The sequence below is a fragment of the Giraffa tippelskirchi genome, chromosome 11 (assembly GCF_054371585.1).
Source record: "Giraffa tippelskirchi isolate mGirTip1 chromosome 11, T2T-mGirTip1v1.2.pri, whole genome shotgun sequence".
Lineage (NCBI taxonomy): Eukaryota > Metazoa > Chordata > Mammalia > Artiodactyla > Giraffidae > Giraffa > Giraffa tippelskirchi.
In genome coordinates this window covers 1,026,176-1,052,263 of record NC_137285.1, presented here as the reverse complement: position 1 = coordinate 1,052,263, position 26,088 = coordinate 1,026,176, and the positions used below count along the sequence as shown (strand labels likewise).

Below are 26,088 nucleotides of genomic sequence, written 5' to 3'. Positions count from 1 at the left end.
TGGGAGAGCTCACGACCCAGGCGCTGCTGCCCGAGGACGCCCCTGGGAAAGTACCACAGCTGCTCCCTTTCCTTGTCAAACAAGACAGGCCTGGGGGCCCCATCACTGCCCGGGGCTGCGGGGTGCTGGGCCCCTGCAGGACGGAACCCACCCTGCGCGGAGCACAGGAGATATTCCCGAGGGCCCCTGTGGTGCCGCCCCCCACCCCCGGGGGCCGCACTGGCCTCGGACGTGGCCTGGGAGCCCACCTGGATGGCAGCTGCACAGCCAGGTGAGGGGAGATGCTCCAGGCGAGGTTCACGTTGTCCTTCCACTGCTTCTCACTCAGGCTGATATACTTGGACCTCCAGTTGGCCACACTGCTCTCCCCTGCCTGGTCCAGCTCCAGCTCCGGGGCCGACAGCGGGTTGTACCAGGTGATGAGGCGCTCAATCTCGGTGGCCTGGGAGACAGGGACACGGCTGTGCCTCTGCGTGCCCCGCCCCCCCCTCCAGCTTGGGCCTGGCGGGCGGGCCTCACCAGCAGCGACAGCAGCAGGGTCCGGCGCTTCATATAGTACTTGTGCAGCTGGGAGCCCCGGTTGGTCTTTTTGGACATGCCTGGGGCGGGGGGTGGACACAGGGTGTCCCTCAGAGACGCTCCACACCCCGAGGACCCGAGGGACCCAAGAGAAAAGCCCCACCGACCTGACTTCTTGGAGATGGTGGACATGCCGCTCGACAGCGGGTACGTGTTGATCCAGCCCTGCGTGGCCTGCTGGCGAGAGCCGACCGCGATGTCCAGGTTGCTCCGGGTGTCCTGGTTGTCTGCGGGCAGACACAGCATTCTAGGACGAGGCAGCCACGGGGGAGCAGACGGGGGAGATGGCTTCACAGAGAGCCAGGCACCTGGGCCACTGCAGCAGAAGCTTCCTGCAGCGCGTGGTGCTCCCCGAGCCCAACGCAGAGCAGCCCGAGCAGCAGCCGCCGCAGCCACGGAGCACCTGCCCCCCAGGTGTGCGCCCACGCGGGGGGTCCTGTTCCCAGGGGAACCAGGAGCCACTGGGACACTCGCTGTGGCTGCCATCCCGTCCTGGCAGGCAGGCCGCCTGTGTGGGTCTGCTGCAGGGACCCCGGGGTCCCAGCTGCTGCAGGCCAGGGCCTGCCCGTGCGGACGCTCCCACGACACTCATGTTAGAGTCGCTCCGGACAGGACTGCCCCGCCAGGGGACGATGGGCCGTGTCTCGCCCCTCTTGGCACACGGGCCTCAGCCCAGGGTGGACTGACGGGCGTGCGGGGCGCCCGTGGACAGCCTGGCGCTGGGAAGCCACGCCGAGGGCTTCTGCTTGGCCCAGGGGCCCTGCCCTCACTCCTGGCCCAGAGCGCGGCGGGGGAGAGAAGCGTGGGCTGGCGTACCCGGGGGAACGAGCTGGCTGGCGGTCAGGTACTTCTTGTCTGAGAACATGGCGGTCCAGAACTTGATCATCACGCTTATGTCCTCACGCAGCCTCTTCTCCCCCTGGGTGGGGAACCTCGGGGGGCAGCTACAGATGGGCGGGGACTGGGGTGAGAGGCAGGCGCGGGGCGGGGGGCCCGGCCCGGGGCGGGGGTGGGGGGCACCTGAAGTAGTCGAAGGCGGTGGAGTAGATCTTCTCGCGGAGCACATTGCGGATGGTGGCGTTGGGCAGCACGTCCGCGTGCAGCAGGGACAGGCCAAGGGTCAGCAGCCTAAGAGGGGGGCCGGGTCAGCGCTCCACCTCCCCCTGCCCCAGTTCGGGGCCGCCTGCGGGCAGTGGGCCCCCACGGGAGGCCGGGGGAGCGGGCCGGGCTCTCACTTGAAGCGGGGCCCGATGGCCGCCACATGCCGGTTCATGCTGCCCGCGGCGCCCCCGATGCTCAGGGACAGGGAGCGCTGCAGGAGGCTGCAGAAGATCTCCACCTGGTCGGAACTGCAGTACTTGGCGATCTCGAACCGCTGCACCAGGAACTGGGCAGGGGGACACACTGCCTGTGGGGCCCGCCGCAGGGCGGGTAGGGTCTGCGGGGCAGGGGGTGGGGGTCTGGGGGAGAGGTGGGCCAGTACTGCCCCCTCCTGGAAGGGCATCTTCAACTTGGAGCCCCGGGGCAGCCCCCAACCCCGGGGGAGCCTGGGAGGAGCCTGAGGGGCACTTACGTCGATCCAGATGCAGTGAGGGGTCACCTCGGGGGCACACGGTTTGGGCTGACTGGCTTCCGACGCGGCCAGGGGGTCCGCTTCCTTGATCTCCGCAGAAAACAGGCCGAACTTCTGCTCCACCGTCATCTGCCAGGCCCCCGCCATCTCCCGCATGAACTGCAAGAACGTGGCCGTCAGCGCCTCTGTGAGGCATGGAAGGAGCCGGCTGTGTTTTCTTGTTGGTTTTTAATTATAAAAGGAGTATATGCTTGCAGAAAACTTAGAAAACTGAGGAAGTATGAAGAAAAATAAAACCACCAAGGTCTCGTGATGACCCCACCCCCTGGCCTTCTTTCACCAGACGCCCCTCCAAGACCACAGCTGGGCGCATGTCCCGCTTCCTGATGCCCACCTGTGACCGCACCACCTGCTCAGGGCCTCCAGAACCCAGTGCCGCCTCTACCCTACGGACCCGCGACGACACCTACATGCCCAAAACCAGGCCTGGGAAGAGCTGTGGGGGCCGAGTGGAGCCTGAGTCCCCACCAGCTGGGTGTGGGTTTTGCAGGGGAGCAACTCCTTCCAAATGCAAAGAAATAGAGGAAAACAATAGAAGGGGAAAGACTAGAGATCTCTTCAGGAAAATCAGAGATACCAAGGGAACATTTCATGCAAAGATGGGCACAATAAAGGACAGAAATGGTATGGACCTAACAGAAGCAGAAGATATTAGGAAGAGGTGGCAAGAATACACGGAAGAACTATACAAAAAAGATCTTCACGACCCAGATAATCAAGATGGTGTGGCCTTCCTTCTCTGCCAAGCCTCGGCCCTCGGGGTGTGGCCTTCACTTCAGCCACCAGACACAAGACGGACCCCTGCCCCCTCGCCCTCTAGGCCCCCTGGTCTCCACTGCTTTTCCACAAAGTGTCGGTTCTACAGTCACAAACTTGAACACAGATGACCCTGATGCTAGAACTAACTGAGCAGACAAGAACTGTCAAGTAATCATTACAAATATGTTCAAAGACTCACAGGAAAAGATAGAAGAGGTAAACAGAGATTTGTCAACAAAGAAATACAAAGCATAAAAAAGAAATAGGAACCCTAGGTATGAGAATTATGATATCTGAAATAAAACTTGACACTAAAAATGGTTTAACGACAAAACGCGTAAGGCAGGAGAACGTCCAGGGAAACTGGACGGAGCCCAATTGAAATGGACCGGAGCGCTAGAGAGAGTGAAAGTGACCCGTGGGAATGCCGATGTCCATGGATACAGCCATCCACTCGATCCAGTCTCGAGGTCTGAAACGAGTATCCCCAGAGCCCAAGTGAGGAGATGGGGAAAATGGGGTAAAAAATATACTCCATCAACCATTGGCCTGAAATTTTCCAAGTGTGATGAAAAGCCTGAAATCTCTAAATTTAGTAAGTTCAAGAAGTCCCAACATAAAATACACAGGAAATCATACCCAGGCACATAAGACTCAAATTATTAAAAAATCAAAGATCTGAAACAACACAGCTGTCAATTCAGGACCACAGACCCAGGAGCACCTGCCACTGTGCAGGATGAAGGTGCACGTTCCCGCCGCCCGCAGCCTAGGAAGGGCGGAGGAGAACCGTGGACCCGGACTCACAGGAGCCTGTGAGGAGCGGACACAGTCTGGACAGACCCGCCCCTTAGGAAAAGCCCCCGACAGCACACACAGCACTGTTCCAAGGCGCGTCTCACGCGCAGCAGTGACGCAGATGAAGAAAGTCACGCACAAGCTCTGATGGGACAGGGCACAGCCGAGACCGCAGAGAGCCCCCCACGGTGACAAGAGCCACGGGAGATGGCCAGGTGGGCGCAGGGCCCGTGCAGTCACCCTGGGCCCACAGTCAGCACAGCCGCCCGGCCCGAGGGAGCCCAGCCTGGCCCACCTCCCTCCTGGGGGCAGGGCCAGTGCTCCCTGCACCTCAGCCACAACGGTGCCCCCCGACCTGGAACACCCCAGTGGCATCCTTGGAAGTTGTCCAGCTAACCCTCAGGGACAAGGGACACAGAACCCCCTTCTGACCGTGCATCTCAGCTTAATAGACGCAGGAAAAACTAGGCACATCCCGTGTTACCGTGGAAATTAACGGGACCCCTAGAAACATAAATCTGTTTTCAGATGTTATGTGACCCTCTTCCCCTTGGGCCCCCTCCAGCAAGAAGTCCAGAAACATGGGCACAGGGGACTGCCCTCCCGGGCAGCTGGGACCCGGTTGCTGGGGATAAACACAAGCGCCCTGGTGGCTCAGAAGGTAAAGGGTCCGCCTGCAGTGTGGGGGGCCCGGGTTCGATCCCTGGGTCGGGAAGATCCCCTGGAGAAGGGAATGGCAACTCACTCCAGGATCCTTGCCTGGGAATCCCACGGCCAGAGGAGCCTGACGGGCTGCAGCTCAAGGTCGCAGCGAGTCGGACACGACTGAGCGGCAGAAACCAGCCCCTGGCAGAGTGAGGGCGCCCCCTGCTGAGCGCTGGGGGAATAACAGCTCCAGGTTCTGCCGGTCCTTGAGCCTAAGTCCCCTCTAACCTGGGAGGCATTCCTGGGGTCAGGCTTTCACCTCACTGTCTTGCTTATGTGCGAGGCCCTGGGGGGACAAGGGGGCTTGCCCAGGGTCTCCATGCTCCACAGCCAGGGGGCCAAGGCTGGTTCTCCACCCCCTCCAGCCCCACGGCCAGCGTCTTACCGGCACCTCCACCCCGCTCTTGCCGGCCAGCAGCCACTCCCAGCAGGCCAGGGCGGTCTCCATGCCATGCTCGTTGAACATCTGCAGGGGGCCCCAGCACAGGTGGTGCAGGAGCTGTGGGTCACAGTCTGGAACCAGGGGGCGCCGTTCAGAGGCCCCGACGGGCAGGCCCGCGGCCCGCACCCCACCCCCGCACATGCACCACTGCAGCCCCCGGTCCGGCACCTCTGCTGCTGATGAGCATGGCCGTCAGTTTGAACATGGCCTGCGTGTACTGCTGGGCGTCGCTGGCGCCCAGCGCGGCCCTCAGCTCCTGGACCATCATCTTGTTCAGGTCCGACGTGTGGCCTGTGGCGTCTGAGAACCGGATCATCCCGTACACCTGCGGCGGCGGAGGCACACGTGGCCCAGCCGCCCCGCCCACGGCTCTGTGCCCGCAGCCCACCCACCGCCCCCAGAGCTCCTCCTCCAGAAGCACTTGCTGTTCCCAACGTTCTGGATGGACACCCAGGGCAGGGGGCTCCTTGAGTTGGATGTTTTTTTCCTTCACAAGACTTGAGAGGAGCTCCCACCCCTTCCAAAAACTGGGCCTTCCCCAGAGATGGACCTCCCGCCACCCCGGGCAGGGAGGAGGCGTGAGGGCAGGCTGGGGAGGCACCTCGCCCGCGTAGCGGTTGCGCAGGTTGAGCGAGGCCATGAAATTGGAGTAATCCTTCTTGACGCAGGCCGGCCGCTCCGTGAGCTGTGTCGCCTGCAAACACACCACAGTGACTGCGCTGTCTAGCACGACCCCGTCTACTGCGTGGACCTGACCCCGCAGAGGACCGGCCTCCGCTCTCCGTCAGAAGCACAGCCAGCAGCTCCCGGGCCTGGGGTCTGACTGCGAGCTCCCCAGGCGGGACCCGGCCCCGACGACCGCGCACGTACCCCGAGGCTCGTGTTCTGCTTGTTGTAGCCGGCGTAGTGCAGGACGCTCTCGGTGGCCATGGCCAGCCCCGTGTGCTGCGACAGCCCCGACACCCAGTTCTGGCGTTTGCTCAGGTATTCCTGCCGTGGGACCCACGTCACCCCGGAGTGAAGCGCGCCTCCGTGGGGCAGGGGGCAGCCGACCGCGCCTTCCCGCCGGCCCCGCCCCACGCCCCGGTCAGCGGCCGCGAGCCCCTCCCCAGTCCCACCGCACGCCCCGCCCCGGCCTGGCACACCCGCCCCAGGTGCCCCCACTGTCCCCGGCCTGGCACACCCGCGCCGTGTGTGCACTGAGCACGCCGTCTGGGTGAAGCCCAAGGAGCTCACCAGGGCCGCTTCCCGCTGACCTCAAGGAAGTACCTGCAGGTGGGACTTGGTGACCGTGGGCGCCCACTTCATGGCCTCCTGAAGGATCATCCCACAGCGCGCAGCGAAGTCCTTGACGATGCTCTGGCAGAGGGGGCGAGGGCAGGCAGCACTCAGTGCCCCAGGGCTGGACCGTGGCCCGGAGCCCGGGGCTGGGCCCCGCCCGCCTACCTCTCGGGCCTCGTAGGTGTCGGGGACGGTGATGCGGTAGGGCGCGTCGGGAATGTCGTAGTACGGCTGGTCCTTGTGGATGTCCTGGAAGCACAAGGCCTGCCTCACACCGCGTCCCCACGGGGCGCCTCCCTCCCTGCCCCCCCGCCCCCCGCTTGGGGAGTGAGGCAGGCTCGGCGGTGCGGGCGGGGCACTCACGGCGCTCAGCGACAGCGACAGGGTCTGGAGGATGTCCAGCATGGTCTTCAGCACTGTCCCGCTCCAGAGCAAGTGGGGAAACCTAAACCCAGAGCCCCTGCTCAGGGCCCAGAGCCCCCTGCCGGGAGCTATGCTCCCGAGGCCAAAACCCAGAGCCCCTGCTCAGGGCCCAGAGCCCCCTGCCGGGAGCTATGCTCCCGAGGCCACGCAACCTCATCGTCCTGGCCACCACTGGCCAGGCGCCCCTGCTCCCCATGGGGTCCTCCCTGTTTCCATCCCCGGCCCCCTACTCTCACACTGAAAATGGCAAGACGGGACCCTTGAACAACAGGCTGGGGGCACGACTGCCCATGCAGGAGTCCGAGTGTAACTGGCAGCCGTGTGCGTGTGGCACCTTGGGGTGCACAGGAGTGGCTGCCGGGAGCCTGGGGCCCGCTGAGGAGGCTGCAGGCACAGAGGCCAGCTCAGACACGCCCTCTGGCCCCGCCTGGATGGCATCTGCTGCGGGGACCACGCAGGCCGGTTCGCTGTCTGTGGCCATCATGGGGCCGTGGGGCAGGCCCAGCCTGCCCTCAGTGCCCTCCCTCAGCAGTCATTCCCACGAGGCTCCCGGCACAGCAGGGACAGCGGGGGTTGCAGGGGGCTCAGGGCGGGTCTGGTCCTCCTGCGGGCCGGGGGGACACCTGGGACCTCTGGGGGGCCGCGGGCTGGGAGACGGCACGCGGCCCGGCAGGGAGCAGAGCTCACTTGTCCACCAGCCCAGACAGGTACTTGTCGGCCACCCTGCGGATGCGCTTGTGGACGTGGTTGAAGTTGACCAGCAGGAACTGCGCATGGCGCTCCAGCTCCTCCTCGTTCTCCTTGGTCTTGGCCTGGGTTCGGAGGACACAGGCTGCAGGCCCCGCATGCACATTCCGGTGGGCATGTGGGCGCACCCCCGAGGCTTACTTTCTCCGCCATCATGTTCAGGAAGGCGTCGAAGACCTTGTCAGCGACAGCGATCACACACTGCATCATCCCTGTGGCACAGGGGCATCAGCGGGGGGACCGCCCGCCCCCCCACCCCGCCCAGGCCGCGCCCAGGCCGCACCCGCGCCCCAGGGGAGTGCCGCCCTGTCTGTGGCCGACACAGCACTGCCCCTGAGCCCTGGCTCCACTTGGATGCTCCCACCAGCCCCTTTTAGGCACCTTACAACTTACAAATCAGCACACGACCCACACTCTGTTCTCTTTACTAAAACTGGCGAACACTGCCTAGACCGTGCGCTTTTTCTCTCTGCTGCCTCAATGTTAATATCTCTGTGTCTCTGTCCCTTTTCTTAGGTTAGGTTCGCTTCACTAGGGTTTCAGTGACGGGCACGCTTTGACAGCACAGAGGGGTTCGAGTGTGGTCCTGTTGGGACAGTGAGCCTCAGGTCTGTGCACACGGCGCCCTGGGACCTGCGACTCCTCACGTCTCACACTGACTTGTGTCCCGAAGCTCCCCAGGAAAGAAGGACGCGACCTTAAACCAGGCATGGCCCGCAGGTCCTGGCTGCTGGAGGCGTGAGGGAGCCGGTGGGTCTGCTCGTGAGTAGCAGGCCTGCTATGGCACGCAGGGTGCCCAAGGGAGGGGCAGGCGCCCCATGGCGAGCTGTCTGCTCTTGGCTAATGAGCGCCTCTAACTGCTGCTCGAGGGATGTCTCTGCCCATCACCTGCGGGGCACCCCTCCTACCGGTCACTGAGAGCAGGGGTGACCCTACAGAGGTGCCCAACCTCTGCCTGGGCCCCGTGGCTCTTTCCTGGCCTCCCTCTTTCCTGATTGCGTGAAAGGAACAACTACAGTCACAAATTTACAAACACTTGGTGGAAGAAATGGGCTTCCCTGGTGGCTGAGTTGGTTAAGATCTGCCTGCAATGCAGGAGACCCAGGTTTGATCCCTGGGTCAAGAAGATCCCCTAGGGAAGGAAATGGCAACCCACTGCAGTACTCTTGCCTGGAAAATCCCCATGGACAGAGGACCCTTGCGGGCTACAGTCCATGCGGTCATAACTTAGTGACTTGTGACTAAACGTAACGACTTAGTGGCTAAACCACCACCAGGAAAAAAAATAAAATTAGACCCTGTACACGTACACACGCGCACACAGGGACGCATGCACGTCGCCTCCTCAAGTCTTTCCAGACACACGTCCTAACATACTTGTCCTCCTTTTAAGCAAAACAACAGAAACGTATCCACGTTTGGGTTCTGCATCCTGGCCTTGGTCCTCTGAGCAGCAGCGTCGAGAAGCAGGACCGCTCCTCGGCCACAAGCCCCCCAGGCCCGTCCCCGCACCCAGGGGCCCAGGCCGCTCTGGCAGAGGCTAGCTGGGCCCCCAGCCCGCGGGCTGCTCTGCGTCTGCGGGCGGGCACTCCTGGCCAGGCCCCCAGCGCGCACACAGAGCCAGAAGGACGCGGTCTTCGGGGCCGTGTGCTATACTCGTGTTTCTGAGGCAGCACGCAGCAGCGTGGAGCTGCCTTCTCCACGTACAGGGAGCAGGCTCCACTGACACCACTAAACCCAAAGGCACCTCAGAGGCCCGCGGCGCCAACTTACCAGACTTGTCTTTCTGGATAGCTTTGTCCTCAAAGTAGCAGAACATCACCTGGAAGCGGTCGGGGTCGGTGGAGCGCAGGACCCTGTGTGAGGCCCGAGTTAGCGCACAGCTCGGGCCCAGCAGCTGCACTGCCGCCCGGACTGGCAGGGCTGTGAGCGCGGCCACCCCCACCCGGGGCCTCAAGGGCCGCGTGCAGGGCTGGCGGCCGCTCCGGTGCCAGTTCAGCGACCTGGCCCCAAGCGGAGGTGGCCACAGCGTCGGAGCCCGGGGCATCTGGGGCTCAGGAAGGATGCCCACACGGAGGAGTGGGAGCCTGGGCTGGTTTTTCTAAGGATGCTGACGTGCCAGGAGGAGCAGGCACAGCCCCGAGCCTGGACGGCGCACACGGGGCTCACAGGTGCGGGGCAGCCCACATACCTCATGTACTCCAGCCGGTAGACGGACAGCAGGTATGTGGACATGGCGAAGTCCAGCTTGCCGATGAGGGCGGACACCTCCTGGGCCGGGTCCAGAAGGTTGGCGATGGTGCTGCGCAGCTCGCTCAGCTCGGCCTGCGGACGGACGGGGTTGCTTGGGTGCAGGCGCCCCCAGCCCCTAAACCAGCCCCGCGGTCACGCGTGTGCACGGACATGCGGCACCAGCCCCCTCATCCCTGGGAGCTTCCCAAAACCCCGCCTGGAGTGCCGGCCTTGGCAGGGAGGCACCCTTACGGGCGTGACCGTGTCGTTCTTCATGGCCGAGTTGTACTGGAGGACGGACCGCAGGGGCTCTTTGCTGGGAAAGGTGAGCAGGGGGGACTTGGTGGCAATCTCACAGACCCCCTCGTACCACTCCTCCGGCCAGAGTCCTGCAAGACAGGGAGGGCTGAGGTGCCACTTGGCTTGGGAGGCGCCCCGCCGGGGCCCACGCTGACAGCGGCTCTAGCCATGGGCCCCTTGCCTGAGCCACTGTCCCAGAATGCAGACAGAAACAGGTCTGTTTCCTATGTGGGGCAGGGTCCCTGAAGGTACGTGGTGTTCCCAGAGCCCTAAAACACGTCCTCACTGTGGAGGCAGCAGCCACATGGGCCGTCTTGCGCATGGGCACATGCCCTATCAGGACCCTGGGCCTCACTCTGCACTGTCCCCCGGGGGGGCCCCCTACCTGAGCCCTCCACGGCGAATCCCATCAGCACCGAGTATAGCCAGAAGTCCCGGAAGAGCTTCTGCAGCCGTGGCTTCGGCTCCTTGATGGGCGGCAGCCGCCGGGTGAGCTGGTGGAGCAAAGGGCGAGAAGGGGGCTGTCTGCACACGGAACTGACACCTGCAGACGCAAGCCTGTGACCCGCCCTCCAGGCCTCCTCTTAGAGGAGCGGTCTGTTGGCCTGGGTGGGGGGTGGGTGAGGGGGTATGGGAAGGCCGGACCAGCAGGCTCCGGCAGGCTTGCCTGGAAACCCTCCTGTGCCCTTGAGTGCAGGCGGGCTTTGCGCTGGGAGGGACCAGCCCTGCCTCAGCACCGGGAAGCAGGTGGCAGCAGCCCTAGGACCTTGTGCCCGGTGTTTACAGATGGGCAGGGTGTAGGAGCACCAGGCCCGAGGTGGGGAGCAGGGAGGCGTGGATACTGTGGGCAGAGCCCAGGGTGTAAAGTAGGTAACAGGTGAGTCTCTCGAGACTGGAGTCCTCGCACCCCCAACCTGATGGTGTCCCGCTGTGTGTGTGTGTGTGTGCGCATGCATGTGTGTGTGTGTAAGGGGGCTTGGGTATGGAAAATGGCTACAAGTGTGCCTAGCACCTGGCGGACGAGTGGGGCCTCTAGAGCCTCTGGTGGTGGTCAAGCCCCCACCCAGTGATAACTAACCCACAGCAAGCGTGGCTCCTTGGTCCGAGCGTGTGCTACGATCTATAAGCACCAAGTATGTGCCAGGTGGTGGCCAGGAACAGGGTGATGCCCACCGCTTTGGGGGGATGGCAAGATGGGCACCTTCACCCACCGCAGGTAGGATGATAATACAACACTTCTTGGAAAGTGAGTTCAAAATACGCATCATAAACGAGATGCCCCGGGGCTTCCTGGCGGTTCAGGGTGGGGACTGGACTCACACTGCCGAGGGCCTGAGTTCAACCCCGGGTCGGGGACGGAGGCCCTTCAAGCTGTGCAGCACGACCCAAACAGACGGAACCCCACAAACTAGACACTGAGGCGATCAGGCCCCACGGCCCCTGTGAACGCCCCTGGAACCTCGGTGCGGCCCTGCTGTCCCACGACATAGGGGAGCGGGGCTGGGTGTCCTGCAGAGACCAGAGATGGCACGCAGGCCTGGGCCAGGGTCTCCTTGTGGCCCCCCCACCCCGGCTAAGGACTGAGGTTGGGATGCACGGTGGTGGGGGGCCCACGTCCAGGGGAGCGTCCGAGCCAGCCCCGTGACACAACCCAGCCCGGCCGCAGCGTCCTGGTGGCTCGTCCACACGGAGACGGACAGGCCTCCAAACGCGGAGTCACAGCTGCTGGGCGGTGAACGGGCACACAGCGGGGCTTTGTGCTGACAAGGCTGGGGGGCGGTGTTCCATCTGTGACCTGTGTACTTTGGAAGACTGAGAGTGCAGCCCAGCACCAAAGGTCACAGCAAAGCGCGCGGCCGACCTTGGCCGCTGCCGCCCCTGCAGAGCCACTTCGCAGCAGCGGCAGAGGTGAGTAGGTCTCCAACCTTCTGCGGGGCTGAGAGTTGGGTGCCGGGCTTACTTCTCTGTCTGGCGACATCTTCCAACACTCTCTACTGCTCTTTTCAGAAGGGGAAGGTCTTCTGTCCATTTTGCCTGCCCGTGAGGAGGGTCTGCACGAGCTTAAGGACCTGAACTGGGAACGGGGCTGGGGGTGGGCATCCTGGTTCTGGGGCATCACAACTGGTTCAGAAAAATGTGTCTGTGTGTGTTTCACATGTGTATACACACACGTGCAGACAGACCTGGTAAGCCTGCGGACACGGGCCTGGGGGTGTTCTCTGTGCTGAGTCTGAAATCCCGTCCACTGTAAGAGCGTCCTCAGCTCCGTCAGCCCCGCTCCTCCTGGGCCGAGGGACAGCAGCCAGGAGGGACAAGGACCACGAAGTCCGGGCCCTGCTCCGTGTAACCGGTGTGAGGTGGCGCCACAGAAAATGCCCAGAAAAGCAAACTTTTGCATGATTTACCTTTAGAAAACACTGCTTCTCTTCAAAAATAGTGCCCTGGATTTAAACACACCCGAGCGATAATGCTGAGTGGCAAGACGACAGGAAGATGGACCTTCCAGGTCCCTAGCTTTTATCCACAGAAAGTGAGGTCTCAGAAGATATAGCCTGCTCCCTCTGACGAGGGCGTAATCAAAGTGATGGGCTTGTCAGCGTGGAACACACAGCGGGGCACGAGACGCTCCCATGCGTGCCGCCTGAACACGGGCAAAGACACGGATGTCTCCACCTCTGGCCCTGTCGGCTCTCACTTCCTCTTCCTGAACCCTTGATTATTCAACCTGGGGTTGTTTAAGCCTTTTTTTTTTTTTAACTTGAAAAGAATACTTTCAAGTGTAGCCTCAAAAGGAGACCTTTGGCAAACAGCTTCCTTTCTCTTCCCCTCACTTTTTAAGTGTCCTGCGTCAGTCAGCACATCCAGTTCCACCCAGAACCCCAGCCCGATCCCGCGGACACCGTGCACCTTAGGCCTGTGCCTTGAATGCAGGCGACGTGTGGGGCGGCCTCCGCGACAGGCTGGGGGGGAGGGACTGGGAGAGTCAACAGAGGGGTCAAAGTCGGAAGCCACGTGCCTGTCCCTCTGCAAACCGTGGTGCTACGGGCGTGCGGCTGACTGCACCAACGGGGCAGAGGGCCGAGCCCTGGACACCGCGAAGGGGTCCATGACCTAGGTCCAATCGAGCCCCCGGCTCAGCGCAGGAGGCCTCAGCACGCTGACACCCAGCGCAGATCTCCCGGCCCGGCCCCGTGCACGGGCAAAGGCTCGGGCGGGACTCACTGAGCTCCAGGGGCATCTGTGCACTGAGCCGGTCCTCAGGACCACCCGGCCCAGCTTCACCTCACGGGAGCCTGTGGCGCTCTCCCGGCCGGGGTGGGAAACAGACAGCCTGGTCCCCGGAGGCCCAGCAGCAGATGGCCGCACACACGCACACTGAACAAGACACGGAGGGACGCTGGGTGCTGACCGACGGGACAGCAGTACACACGCCGGCCCTGTCCTGGGACCCGGGCACGTCGACGGCCACGCTCTCCTGGGAGGCAGTGCCCGGCCAGGAAGGCCAGCAAGCCAGGGGAGGGGCAGCAGGCAGATGGCCCCCCCGGGGCGCCCGGCTCACGTGGAGGGAGCCCCTCAGGCCTCCGGCAGGCACTTTCCAACAGCACCCAGTGCACTGAGGTGTTCTTAGTGGTGACCGGGCCCTCCGAGAGCAGCAGGCAGGGACTGGCAGATGTGAGAATGTGCACACCTCACCCCCCGGGGCTGCGAGCGGCCCGGGCGACCCCTCACTGCAGACACAGCCGAAATCACGCAAATGAGACCCCCACAGACTCAGAACAGGAGGTGGCCCCCCAGCCCCGTTGCCAGCAGCGTCCTGGCAAGCCTTCCTTACAGCACGTGGACCCTGGCCGACGGGGGGACACTGTGGTGCCTCCGGAGCCCTGGGTGTAGCTCAGAAAATTGACCCTAAATTCAGCACGAGTGAAAAGGAAACTCCCTGGGTGCCCAGGCCCCGTGGCTTTGCCCACCTTTCCAGCAGGGGTTCTGAGCGGCGCCCACAGCCCCCCAGGCAGGCCTCAGGAGGCCCCATGGAGCGTCAGGCGTGTCTGTCACCGCACCCAAAAGCGTCTGAGGACGGGCGCCCCGGGGCCCCCTGGTGTGTGTGGGGGTCCCCAGGCCGTGCTCACCGCCTCTGCTCTCCCCCAGCTCCAGCTCCTCCGGGATGTGGTGCCCGCTGTACTCGCTCCTGCTGACCCTCCTCCTGGCATCCGCGTGCGGGACCCTCAGCCCACGGGGGCGGCGTGACGATGGAGGGGGCGAGCCCGAGTCCGAGGAGCCCCGGTGGGGGCGGCTGAAGGGCGGAAACGCGAGCAGGCCGCTGCTGCCCGCCGACTTCCACGAGGAGAACACGGTCACCACAGAGTGGGTTGCGGACGGGGAGGAGGAGGACGACTACCTGGACCTGGACAAGATCTTCGGGGACGATGACAACTACGGCGACGTCGTTGACGCGGCCCCGCCTGCGCGCCCCGGGGCGGGCGCCGGCAGCGTGCTCCCGCTCTTCCCCGGCAAGAGCCGCGTGCAGCGGCTCAGCCTCCTCAACGCTCAGTTCGCCTTTGACCTGTACCGGGCGCTGGCGGCGCGGGCTGGTGCGGCTGACAACGTCTTCCTGGCGCCCGTGGGTGTGTCCGCGGCCATGGCCATGCTCTCCCTGGGCCTGGCGGGTGACACCCACCAGCAGGTGCACACAGCCCTGCGCTTCGCCGAGTTCGTCAACGCCAGCGCCACCTACGAGCTGGGCACCGTCCACAACCTGTTCCGGAAGCTGACCCACCGCCTCTTCCGCAGGAACTTCGGGTACACACTACGCTCCGTCAGTGACCTCTACGTGCAGAAGCACCTCCCGGTCCTGGACGACTTCAAGGCCAAGGTCCGGCAGTACTACTTCGCCGAGGTCCGGGCAGCCAACTTCTCCGACCCGGCCTTCCTTGCCCACACGAACCAGCACGTAGCCCGGCTCACCAAGGGCCTCATACGAGACGCGCTGCAGGATGTGGACCCGGCGACACAGATGCTGCTCCTCAACTGCCTCTACTTCAAAGGTAGGAGGCAGCGCGGCCCCTGGGGTGGATGTGCGGGCGGGGCAGCAGGTAGGAGGCAGCCTCCACCTCCACTCCCCCCGCAGAGCCAGGCTCAAGGCGGCTCGCAGGGCCAGGGAAGGGCCCGGTGAGGAAGCCTGTGCTTTACGCCTCACTGCGGCCGTGACAGGCCGCTGCTGTTAGCGTCTCCATCTCACGGACGCGGAACTGAAACACTGCTCTGAGCAACGGGGTGCCCGGTGCCTCCTCCAGCCTGTGTTAGACCCGAGTTAGCGCCTTTCTCCGCATCAGGCCCACTTGGATCTGAGATTTGTCACTCCCTTTCCAGACGGACAAAAGGCTGGAGACAGGCTGGGCTTGAGGAGCTCACGTTCATACCCGCTCCTTCCCGGGCAGCTGAGGCGGGGAAACCAAGCCTGTATCTAGAGCTACTGCTCTGGGCCAGCAGCGAGGCACCCCCAAGCCCCACACACATGCACACGGGCCCCTGGGACCCCAGAGATAAGGCAGCGCAGGTCCGTAAAGCGCAGGCCCCGCTTATAGAATGTCCTGTGGGGACCCGAGCCAGGAGCCCTCAGCCCCCCGCACCGCCCGGGGAGCCGACAGGCAGACGGGAGCAGCAGGGTCCCGGGGCAGCCGGGTGCGCGCCTGCGGCCAGGGTGCCCTCTGCCGCCAAACATTAGTGGCCACCGGCCAGGCCAGCCTCTAAACAGTGGTTCTCAAGTGTGGTCCCCGGACCGGCAGCACCACTGCCGCCTGGGTCCAGGCCCAAACCTGACGTGCAGGGTCAGACCGTGGGGGTGGGCCTCGCAGCCTGTCTGAGCGACCCTCTATGACGCTGTCACAGAGGCCCTGCTCCGCTGACCTCACAGGGTCCTGGGTGAACAAATTCCCGGTGGAAATGACGCACAACCACAACTTCCGGCTGAATGAGCGGGAGGTGGTCAAGGTCCCCATGATGCAGACCAAGGGCGCCTTCCTGGCGGCCAGCGACCAGGAGCTGGACTGCGACGTGCTGCAGCTGGAGTACGTGGGGGGCATCAGCATGCTGGTGGCGGTCCCACACAAGCTGTCCGGGATGAAGACCCTGGAGAGCCAGCTGACGCCCCAGGTGGTGGAGAGATGGCAGAGGAGCATGACAAACAGGTGCCTCGGGGGCTGGGGACGGCGGGGCTGCGGTCCTTTAGGGGAGCGGGTACTGTCCCCCAGGCCGCTGTGAATTCAGCCCAGAGCTCCTGCTCAGTCACAGGCGGTCAGAGCGCACCAGTGAGAAACGACGCGGGGGCAAGAGCGAGGCAGCTCTGCCGCCCGCCTGCCCTGACCCCCGGGGTCGCTCACCGCAGGCCTGGGACCAAGACAAGCCCCGCCTGACCCGAGAGGCCCCAGGTCCTCCAACCGCTCCAGGTGTCGTCCGCCGCACAGTTACAGGTCCCTGTCAGGACAGGCTGTGTGGCTGGTCAGGGCGGGAGGGACGCATCTGTCACCTCCCCATCTTCCTTGGCCCGTGTGAAGACGTGACCCTGGTCTGGGCCCCCCTGCAGGCCCAGAGCACACAGACGGAACCGGAACCGGAGCCAGGGCAGAGGCAGGCCTGCCCAGGAGCTGGGCCGCATCATGCCCTCCGTCTCCTTTAAGGACCGTCCCTACTGGGCTTCCCTCCTCACCTGACTGCTCACCACCTCCGCCCTGAGCTGGTGGTGGGGCCGGACCACCCTGCTGTCCCCTGCTCAGTCCATCAGGCACCAGTCGCCCCTCAAACCCTCTGTGGGCCCCACCCGCACGATGCAGGCCGGCCACCTGGCCCGCCCAGCCAGAGGAGCCTGCCGCTGCCTCCCGCAGGCCCCGCAGGCCCCGCGTCTTGTCCTCCCCCCTCCAGGATGGCCCAGCAGTGGACGTGGTCTTGTCCCTCGGATGTTAACAGACTGCTTATGCACCGCAGCCTCGCACGTGGGGTCCTGGCGCCAAGGGGGCAGCGGGCAACATGCCGTGCGCGTGCCGTGGAGGGTGGCAGGCTGGGTGGTACACAAGGTGCCCTCTCGTGAGCGCGCTAAGCTTACCTCAGCCGCTCACACGGTGGCGTGACGGGCACCTCTGTGCCCTGAGCCCTAAGAGCTCTGCCAGCAGGACAGGGACTCACAGGGCCGAGGAGCCCGGCACACGGCAGCAAATGCATCTCAGTAACAGGGTTACAGGGGTGGTCTCTCCATCCTCCCCGGGCAGGGCCCGACATGCAACACGCAGGCCGCGGGATGGCGTGGCTACGTCTTGGGGAACGGGGCTCCTCTGAGACGCGCCATGGGTAGAAAAGCTCTCTCTTCCCGACCAGGACGCGGGAGGTTCTCCTGCCCAAGTTCAAGCTGGAGAAGGACTACAACCTGGTGGAGGCCCTGCGGGCCCTGGGAGTCACGGCGCTCTTCGACAGGAACAGCACCACCACGGGGATCACGGACCAGAGGATCGTCATCGACCTGGTAACGCCCGCCCCCGCCAGTCCCGTCCGGGCTGGGCCCCTGGAGTCCCTGCCCCATCTGCTGACCCCAGAAGGAGGGCAGCGCCCGGGAGGACCCTAGCCCAGCAGGCCTGCTCCGGCAGGAGCCCTAGCGCGTGAGGGGTGCCGAGGGCCACAGGCCTGCTTATCGAGCGCCCTGGGGAGTCCCAAGTGGCCGCGGGGCGCACGGCCAGGGTGACGGCGTTCACCCCCTTACACAGCACGACCCCAGCTTGGCTGACGGGTGGGCACTGAGTCCTGAGAGCAGTCCTGACCTGCTGAGTGCAGGCCTCCCCCATCACCCCGCCCCTTCCCGGGAGGACACGAGGCTCTGCACCCCCACCCCGAGGGTGACTGCTGCCCCCTGACGGCGTCCCTTGTGCCCGACGCAGTTCAAGCACCAAGGCACCATCACGGTGAACGAGGAGGGCACGCAGGCCGCGGCCGTGACCGCCGTGGGGTTCATGCCGCTGTCCACCCAAGTCCGCTTCAGGGTAGACCGGCCCTTCCTCTTCCTCGTCTACGAGCACCGCACCAGCTGCCTGCTCTTCCTGGGCCGGGTCGCCAACCCCGCCAGGTCTTAGTGGCGAGGCCTGGGCGTTTCGAGTGCTTTGGGGCATCCGCAATTCCGTTTCCCTTCTGACAACGACCACGAGGTGCTGGCACCAGACCCTGTGGCCCGGCCCCCTTTCAAGGAGACATGGACGAGGACGCGACACTCACGCCGTCAGGCCTGCAGGGCTGCTGTCGCTGAAGGGTGCTGGTGCAGACACACAGCCCCCCTCCTCACAGCACACCCCCCAACCCAGCAGCACCCCCTCTGTCACCCAAATCTGCCCCCCAACACGGAGCACGAGCGGCCCCCAAGATGCTGACAGCCAGCCCTTCCTTGAGCGCGGCCCAGCCCGCTGACAGGGGCACAGCCACTCAGGGGACAGCGTGGACCACAGCCACGCCTCTGACCCTGGGGTTAATAAATGTGCCACTTTTACTGGGCGTGCTCTCCTTTTATAAGCACAGATAACTGAGAGGCCGGGTTCACACTGCCTGACGCCCCAGAGTGCTGGAGGCTGAGAGCGATCTGAGGGCCCCGCAGGGACCCAGAGCAGGGCATGTCCTCGGCTCGGACACGGCAGTGCAGATGGGACCTGGGGGCTGTGTGGACGGGGGGGGGCCTGAGATCCACTCCCGGCTCCGGCACTCTGAGGTGAGCTCTGTGCCTCAGGCTCCCTGTCTGTGAAATGGGAGTAACACAGCCCCTGCCTTGCAGGGCTGCGGTGAGGATGAAGGAGGTCACTGTCTGGAAGGGGTTCAGGTCAGTCCTGGGGTAGCCAGCCAGCCTGGGGGTCCTAACGGGGGCCTCGTTGGGCCCGTCGCACTCCTCCACCCAAGGTGAAGTATAGACTCCTGTGGACAGACACCATTCCCATGAGAGAACGGGCACAGCTTTCAAAGGGGCCCATGAGCTGAGAGTGTTAGTCCACGAACCTCGTGTTACAACACTGAGTAACCTGCCCAAGGCCCCGGAGGTGCAAGGGGCCAGCGGCCAAGCCTGCGTGGACTTTTCCGCGGCCTGTCATGTGGGCGGCTGCGGCTCCAGCTGCAGGTTCCAGCTACGGAACCCGGGACATTCTGAGGAGCAGTCACAGAGTCGCAGGACACAGTCCACAACCCTCAGGCAGGAAGGAGCATCAGTGGTCACAGGACCCGGCACCCCGACCCCGGGCTCCAAGGTCACCCAGGAGGGAGCAGCTGCCTCAGGGCAGGAACCCCCACTTCCTGCCCAGACCCACTGGCTGGTCCCCTCGACTCAGTAATTCAGGACAGTGTGCCACTGCAAGACCCAAAGCTGGAAGGAGTGTAACACATTAGAGCAAACCGACATCGAAGATCAGCGTCTCCCTTCACGTCCCGGTTGACCCAGGAGCAGAGGCTGGAACCATGGTCTCCAGGCTCCGTGTTAAGCAACAGAACCAATATTTGTCCCCCCGCCCCCAGCATAACCATTAACTCGTTGAGTCCACAGTGCATACTCCGTTCACGTGACGGTCACGGCAGTGGAGCAGACGGTTTCAGGTGAGCGAGCACTGGCCTGTCACTGCTAACAAGTCTGCCCACCCTGACCACCGGCCCCGCGGATGGCCACCCCGCCTTTCCGAGAAGCTCTGCTGGCAGCGTGGGCATGGGGGGGCTGGGACACCCACTAGGACCCCACATGCAGGGCCAGGACTCCAGCCCCTGCCCCGGTGACCCTGAATCCTGTGTGCTGAGTCACAGACGTGCGTGTGTGCAAAGTCACTTCAGTCCTGTCCAACTCTCTGCGCCCCATGGACTGTAGCCCACCAGGCTCCTCTGTCCGTGGGATTTCTCTAGGCAAGAAGACTGGAGTGGGTTGCCATGCCCTCCTCCAGGGGATCTTCCCGACCCGGGGATCAAACCTGGGTCAGCGGTAGAACGCTCCCTCAACATAGTCCGTGACGTCTCACTATCAGAGCTGAGAACTACATATGTGCCAGTCGGCTGTGGGCTCCCGTCCGCCTTGGCCAGCAAACACCGCAGCCCCAGCGGCCCCCAGAATCGGATGATGAAGCCCCACAGCCGGCCCCGAGACACGGATGGGCACTCCACCCGCTCGCCTGGCCTCCACTTCCTGGGTTACCCTGCAGTCAGTGGTCAGCCCCTCCGGAGCCTAGCTGTGAGGACACACATACGTGTTCGAGATCTGAGTGGCAACGGAGAGCTACGGGCAGAAGCAGGGGTTCCACCCCAAGGTGTGCGGAGTGGGAGCTCGGAAATTACCCGTGTAAACAGAGCCAGATGTGGGCCTGGCTCAGGACTGGCAGCTGGAATGCTGGCCGGGAGAACTGCCTGGCATAAGGGCCACTTGGGAAGAAGCGGAGCAGCCCAAGACAGGACAAGTGGACACGGGCCCTCCGCATGGCAGCACGCAGCAGGGACAGGCTTACGCCCCAGGCCCAGGGGTCCTGAGGACCCAGGCCCACAGGCACGGCAGAGGGGAGCAGGGGGGGCAGGGCGGGTGGAGGTGGCGCAGGCCCGGCCGCCACAGGGGCACCAGGGCGGGCAGGACACAGGGAGAGTCTGGTCGGAGCCCCATACCCGGGACACTCCGTCGGGCCCGCTCAGCTGGCCGGGGAGCACAGAGGAAGCGAGCCAGGCTGCATGGCCACAGTGGGCACACACTTCGGGCAGCACCTGCAGGAGCACCGCGGGCAAGTCGGAGACACGGACAGGTAGGTACTCACCACGGCGATCACGGGGATGAGCACGCCCAGGTTCCCCGCGCTGCTGGAGGCCTGCGGGGGGACAAAGCCGGGTCACTGACCAGCACCACTTGTTTCATTAAACAGAAAGACAGAAAGGCCCCACACGGCATCTTGAGGAGTGAAATTCCTTCCTCTAAGCAAAACGATGAAAGGCACGTACAGGGAGACAGGTGAAGATGCATAACGTTACAATCAAAAACGGGACACGGTCAACGCCACATGAGGGCCGGGACATGTAAACCGAGGCAACTCTGCACAAACACCTCACACTGTTACAGACACGATGCCTGAAAAGCACTCGGTCACCCTGGAACGTGCCCACCTCGGACGCCGCCCCCCGAGGCCTCACGGCCACCTGACACCTGCTTTGTTCCCACCACCTTCCCATCCCACTCGGCCCAGAGGGTGCCCCCCACCAGCCCCCTGGAAGGAGCCAGTGCCCACTCCCACGGGGCCGGGGCGGCGCCCACCTTCAGGGCGGGCCCCTGCTCGCTGGCCCCTCACCCACCTTGAGGGCGGGCCCCTTCTCGCTGGCCCGCTCACTGGCCCGCTTGCCCTCCAGCCCCAGCTGCACAAACAGCTCCAGCAGATTCATGAGCAGCTCGTCCACCAGGTGCTCGTCCTGGATGTTGGCCGCGATGTTGGCCAGGGCGTTGATCACCGCCAGCGAGCAGTGCCTGCGGCAGAGTAGTGACAGACGGACAGCAGGAGGAGGAGGTGAGCAGGCGCGGCCTCGCCAGCCCCGGGGTCCAGGGGCCGGGCTCCTGTGGAGTCGGCAGCAGGCCCACGGACTAGCAGCCCCAGTGCCGAGGGCTGTCATGTGGACACAGGCGGTGCCACGGCCACATAGCCGCCCGCTCCCCGGGGGCAGGAGGGCAAGGAGGACCTCCGCCCTGCCTGGGCCTGACCCAGCCAAGGAGGTCCTTGGCGGACTGTCTGTGCTCGGCATCGCTCCCCGCACTGACCCACCCTGAGGACGCCATGGGAGCCCTGGCCGGTGCAGCCCTGAGCACAGAGCAGTGCGAGAGCTGCCTGACGCGCAGGCTTGGCTGGGCATGCAGTGTGGGGCCGCTGCCCAAAGGGCAGGCCAGGTGGGGCACTGTGCCCACCAGGCATCGAGCAGGCTGGATGTGAGCAAGGAGGTGTTGGCTGAGGGCAGCGGGGTGCAGGCCATCCCTGCCAGGGCCCGTAGGTCTCTGGCACACGGTGCTTTTGTGAGAAGCGGTGTTAACTTACGGGACAAAACCCCGAGTGGCCCACTTGCTAAGGATGGAGAACGACAGTGGGGCGAGAAGACTAACCTGTAGCCGTGGTCCTTGTAGTCCTTGGTGGCCGAGTACACGACCGAGCTGGCCTTCACGCTGATCTGCTGGAAGAGGTTCCACACCTCCTGGTAAATGTATTGCTAGAAGAGAGAGAGAGACCCGTGAACACAACTCACTGGGAGCGCCCTCCGCGGACACACAGAGGGAACGTGCCGTGGCCCAGGGCCGCCCCCTGCAGCTTTACACAAACCTCCGTGCACACAGCTTCCACTTCCACTCCGGTCTAGTCACGTCAGCAAGAACTCAGTTCAAACCACTTTACCTGGCCTTCTAGGAATCACTACTCTGACCTCCCTTACTAGGGAAAAACCTCGACACACGGTGTTAAAGAAGTTGGGAGCACATGACCCCGGGAGGGCAAGTCTGGCCTCTATTCTCACGCTCCTGCGAGTCAGTGGAGCATCCCGCCACGTGCCCGCAGCTCCCTTACATTTCCGGTGATGACCAGGCAGCCCAGCTGATCAATGATGAGCACGTCCAGCGGGGAGGGGGGCTGGCAGAATTTCTGCTGCAGGATCTGCAGAATGGGCTCCATGACCTTTGGGGTGTCCCTTAGGGCCACCGCGATGTGTCCCAAGGCTCGGATGGTGTGGTCGGGAATCAGGTGCGCATCCCTATGGAGGGAAGGACACACGACCTGGGAATGGTGCTCCAGCACACGGCGGGAGATGGAGCTGGGAGCCTGGATCCCAGGGTCCTCGGTCTCTCGGAAGAAGCGTACATCTGACAGTGCCTGCCTGGGACCCGTCACCACCAGCACCAGGCAGGAAGGCAGAGCCATCTGGCCCAAACAGCGTCCGGGGGGACACTCCAAGGTGGGCTTCAGCAGACACGGCGGGACAGACCCAATGCCCGACTCCATGCTGGGCGAGAAAGCAGCAGGGGAGCATGAACACCAGCCACCCCGAGCCTCATGGGGCTGGGCGCCCCACTCCACACCCCCGACTCCCAGGGGCGGGGCGTACTTATCGCTCTCCTGGGAGATGTACAGCCGGTTGGAGAGGCTAGCCAGGAAGGCCTCCACGATCACCGGGTCCACGGTCAGGCCTGCCTTCAGGCACCTGAGCAGTGGGAGGCAGCACAGGAATCAGGTGAGTGCGTGCGTCTAGTCTGGGTTTAGTTTTTCTGTCTCGGGTTTGCAGAGTTTAAAGAACTGCTCTGAATGCACTTTCCCCAGAAATGTGAATGAACGCTGAGACACAATGAATTCAAACAACGGCTTCACGTTACGCCACTTGATAAACGTCTCAATCGGAAATAATAATTTCATTGTTTTGTCCCGAACTGCTTCCTTCAGAATGCCATACTCATCCCAACTCCAATTTAAAACTCCCTGGGGACTTCCTGGGTCCAGTGGTTAGGAACCCGCCTGCCAATGCAGGGGCTGCAGGTCTGACTCCCGGTGCGGGAATATCCCACAGGCCGCAGGGCGAGTAAGCCCATGAGCCACAGCGACTGAAGCTGTGCTCCGCAGGAAGCGGAGCCACCGCAGTGAGGTGCCTGTGCACCCCAACGAGGGAGGAGCCCGCACTCACCACCACCAGTGCGGCAACAAAGAACCAGCACAGCCAGAGACAGACAATAAATAAACCAAGGTGAAAAAACAAGCGTCCCTGCTCCTTAACAAGTTATAGTCACTGACTTGAAAGACAGTCGCAGATGGCTGAGAAAATGTTACAGTTACATTGTCGGGCTTTGAACTGTACGGAGAAATGCTGTGTTGTAGAGGAAACTCTCGTAACCCCCAGGAACGTGGGGTCTTCAGGCATCTCTTACTTCCCATGTCTGGGTCCCAGGCCAGAGGGTCTGAGGTGAGTCTGACAGAGTGGTCAGGCTCTTCGCCGCCCACCTGCAGACGTTGTCGATGGCAATGTCCCGAAGCTGCTCGTACATGGACGGCTGGCTCTTCTTCCCCGATGCCACGTTCAGGGTTGACTCAGCATGCTCGTTGGTTACGCTGATTTTTATGTCACTGCCGGCAACTGAAATTGAAAATTCAAATGTGTGTCTGGTTGAGCCTGTCACTTTTCATGCCTTTGTCTGAAACTCAAACCCAAAATTATACACTGATTGTTTTTAGCTATAAAGGCAATCACTCTAAGAAGATTTCTCCAAGCGTTTCAGAACCCAGTGTGTCAGAGAACAGAAAGGATGACGGGAATGTTTACGATGACGCACTTAGGTTGCAAGGTGATGAATGTGTAGAACAGTCATATCTTAAGTAAGGAGTGAGGCAGGGCCCTGTGGCCTCTCCCCACCAGGGATCACAGGCGGGAAGCCGGGAAGGTGGGGAGGGTGAGAGCAAGGCCCCCAGAGTCTCTCTGACTGAAGGGAAAGGAGGACATGCCCACTGAGCGGCACTTAATTAACCTCAGTCACTGCAGGTCAGCAGATGTGGTCTGGGGCCACATTCTCAGGGCACTCACGCTGCATGCTGCCAGGGGAGAGCAGGTGCCAGAGGGAGAGGGCCGGGAGGGCGGGGCCGGGGAGGTTTCTGGGAGGGAGGGACCTGCAGGGAGGCTGGGCACCTCTCCCCACCCAGGTGGGGCCCTTACCTGTGTGGTACTGACTGTGGCACTTGTACAGCTTCACCAGCACAGGGGACGGGACCACCAGGAAGTCGCGCAGAGAGGGTGTCACCGAGTGCACCACCACCGGGAACCGCTCACACAGGCGGCCCAGGCCCTGCAACACACGGGGACCGTCAGGGGCCACAGGGGAGACACTCACCCCCTCAGACACCACATTGACCGGAGTCGTCCCATGTCCACGTGCCACCGGGCATAATGACAGGACAGGGTGGTGAGGACTCCTTCACCCAAAGGTGAGATTCACTGGTAAACTACCCATCACCTCCAGAAGCTGCTCAGGAGGGACGGGGCTCACTGAGGACGTTACTTCTACATAGGTAGATGGGAGTCACCGGGACTGGGACGGGTCAGAGCCTGGACAGGGCAGGCTCACGTCTGCGGCCCTGCAAACACCCAGCAGAGGCTGGGCAGCCTCCGCAACGCGGGACCCGGCTGCGCCTAAACCCCGCGCGCAGAAAGCCTGCTCGCCGTCGGCAGCGGCCTCTCAGCAGTGACCCTGTCTGCGGCAGGTTCCAGCTCAAGTTCCCACCCGGCTGCTGGTGCTGGCCTCGGCCTGGTCACTGTGAGAAGGTCTTGCAGACGGGAGTCCGCCCCTCCCCGGGGCCAGCGACGGACCTGCAGACAGCAGATGAGCAACGGTAGGTGCGCGATGATGACCTTGCTGGATGTCTTGGACTGCAGCTTCTCAGACAGCTTGACGCACAGATTCTCTGCACCTGAGTTCAGAACACAGGTGGGTGCGGACCCTCAGCAGACGCCGACGGCCACACAGGCGCCTTCACCAAGTGCCGCACCCAGGACTCTGCACGGCTCCACCTCAGGGTCTGGGTGGCTCCCTGCTCCTGTCCTCCTGAGACCACATCATCACACGTGCCCGCCCCGCCCCGTGGACCAGGCCCCACCCACCTGACTCTGGCCCCACCCCCTGGACCAGCCCCCACCCACCTGACTCTGGCCCCACCCCCCTGGACCAGGACCCACCCTCCTGGGCCAGGCCCCGCCCCTGATTCTGGGCGCCCCCCCCCCCCGCCCCGCGGAGGGGAGGCAGCGGCAGGGGACCCACCCTGCTCGTCCTTCACCGCCCACACCATGAGGTCCACGCAGGCGGCGCTGGCCTGGCAGCGCAGCTTGAGGGGGCTCAGCTCGCTGTGGGCCCGGTCGGCATCGTGCAGGATCTTCTGGAGCTCCCCCTGGCTGCTGTTGAACTGCTCCAGCACGAAGTCGTGCACCTCCTTCACGAAGGAGGTGGGCAGGTCTGCGGGTGGAGGGCGCACACACTCAGGCCTGCCCCCTGACAGACCCCTGGAAGAGGGTGCTGCTGCGGGCCCCGTGCTTCTAGGTAGCCCCACTGGGCGAGCCTGGACGGGCACGCACGCCAGCCCTGCACACGTGCCACCCAACGCTCAGGAAACAGTCATTCCCAGTGGAGAGAAAGCCATGCTGTGTCCCAAGCTGTCAAAAC

The 26,088-nt window shown here is 63.6% G+C and overlaps 2 protein-coding genes across 4 annotated transcripts in view; one reads left to right on the top strand and one right to left on the bottom strand.

The window, feature by feature from the left end:
• PI4KA (phosphatidylinositol 4-kinase alpha) overlaps positions 1–26,088 on the bottom strand; it is a 55,648-nt gene that overhangs the window by 9,570 nt on the left and 19,990 nt on the right. For 2 of the 3 annotated variants that reach the window (XM_081541996.1, XM_081541997.1), the window contains 29 exons: positions 25,690–25,881; positions 25,242–25,342; positions 24,591–24,720; positions 23,885–24,017; positions 23,001–23,096; positions 22,466–22,649; positions 22,012–22,115; positions 21,219–21,387; positions 20,690–20,740; positions 10,285–10,393; positions 9,852–9,988; positions 9,559–9,692; positions 9,141–9,223; positions 7,509–7,579; positions 7,308–7,432; positions 6,561–6,642; positions 6,363–6,446; positions 6,186–6,275; positions 5,787–5,906; positions 5,518–5,610; positions 5,085–5,241; positions 4,860–4,987; positions 2,153–2,311; positions 1,815–1,966; positions 1,600–1,707; positions 1,396–1,523; positions 687–806; positions 520–599; positions 249–442 (listed from right to left, as the gene is read on the bottom strand). In XM_081541996.1, the coding sequence (XP_081398122.1) occupies positions 249–442; positions 520–599; positions 687–806; positions 1,396–1,523; positions 1,600–1,707; positions 1,815–1,966; positions 2,153–2,311; positions 4,860–4,987; positions 5,085–5,241; positions 5,518–5,610; positions 5,787–5,906; positions 6,186–6,275; positions 6,363–6,446; positions 6,561–6,642; positions 7,308–7,432; positions 7,509–7,579; positions 9,141–9,223; positions 9,559–9,692; positions 9,852–9,988; positions 10,285–10,393; positions 20,690–20,740; positions 21,219–21,387; positions 22,012–22,115; positions 22,466–22,649; positions 23,001–23,096; positions 23,885–24,017; positions 24,591–24,720; positions 25,242–25,342; positions 25,690–25,881 (3,514 nt within the window). The remainder of the gene's footprint in view (positions 1–248; positions 443–519; positions 600–686; positions 807–1,395; positions 1,524–1,599; positions 1,708–1,814; positions 1,967–2,152; positions 2,312–4,859; positions 4,988–5,084; positions 5,242–5,517; positions 5,611–5,786; positions 5,907–6,185; positions 6,276–6,362; positions 6,447–6,560; positions 6,643–7,307; positions 7,433–7,508; positions 7,580–9,140; positions 9,224–9,558; positions 9,693–9,851; positions 9,989–10,284; positions 10,394–20,689; positions 20,741–21,218; positions 21,388–22,011; positions 22,116–22,465; positions 22,650–23,000; positions 23,097–23,884; positions 24,018–24,590; positions 24,721–25,241; positions 25,343–25,689; positions 25,882–26,088) is intronic. The other variant, XM_081541998.1, reaches the window with a different exon arrangement.
• SERPIND1 (serpin family D member 1) lies at positions 12,651–18,010 on the top strand. The gene is made up of 4 exons (XM_081542050.1): positions 12,651–14,941; positions 15,811–16,084; positions 17,265–17,409; positions 17,819–18,010. The coding sequence occupies exons 1-4, from the start codon at positions 14,062–14,064 to the stop codon at positions 18,008–18,010; spliced, it is 1,491 nt and encodes a 496-aa protein (XP_081398176.1). The 5' UTR covers positions 12,651–14,061.

Bases quoted from the DNA above. Each gene is read 5' to 3' on its own strand.
- SERPIND1 (XM_081542050.1), top strand. From the start codon at position 14,062: ATGTGGTGCCCGCTGTACTCGCTCCTGCTGACCCTCCTCCTGGCATCC. The intron at 14,942-15,810 runs GTAGGAGGCAGC...CTGACCTCACAG, and splicing joins CAACTGCCTCTACTTCAAAG to GGTCCTGGGTGAACAAATTC. The intron at 16,085-17,264 runs GTGCCTCGGGGG...CTTCCCGACCAG, and splicing joins CAGAGGAGCATGACAAACAG to GACGCGGGAGGTTCTCCTGC.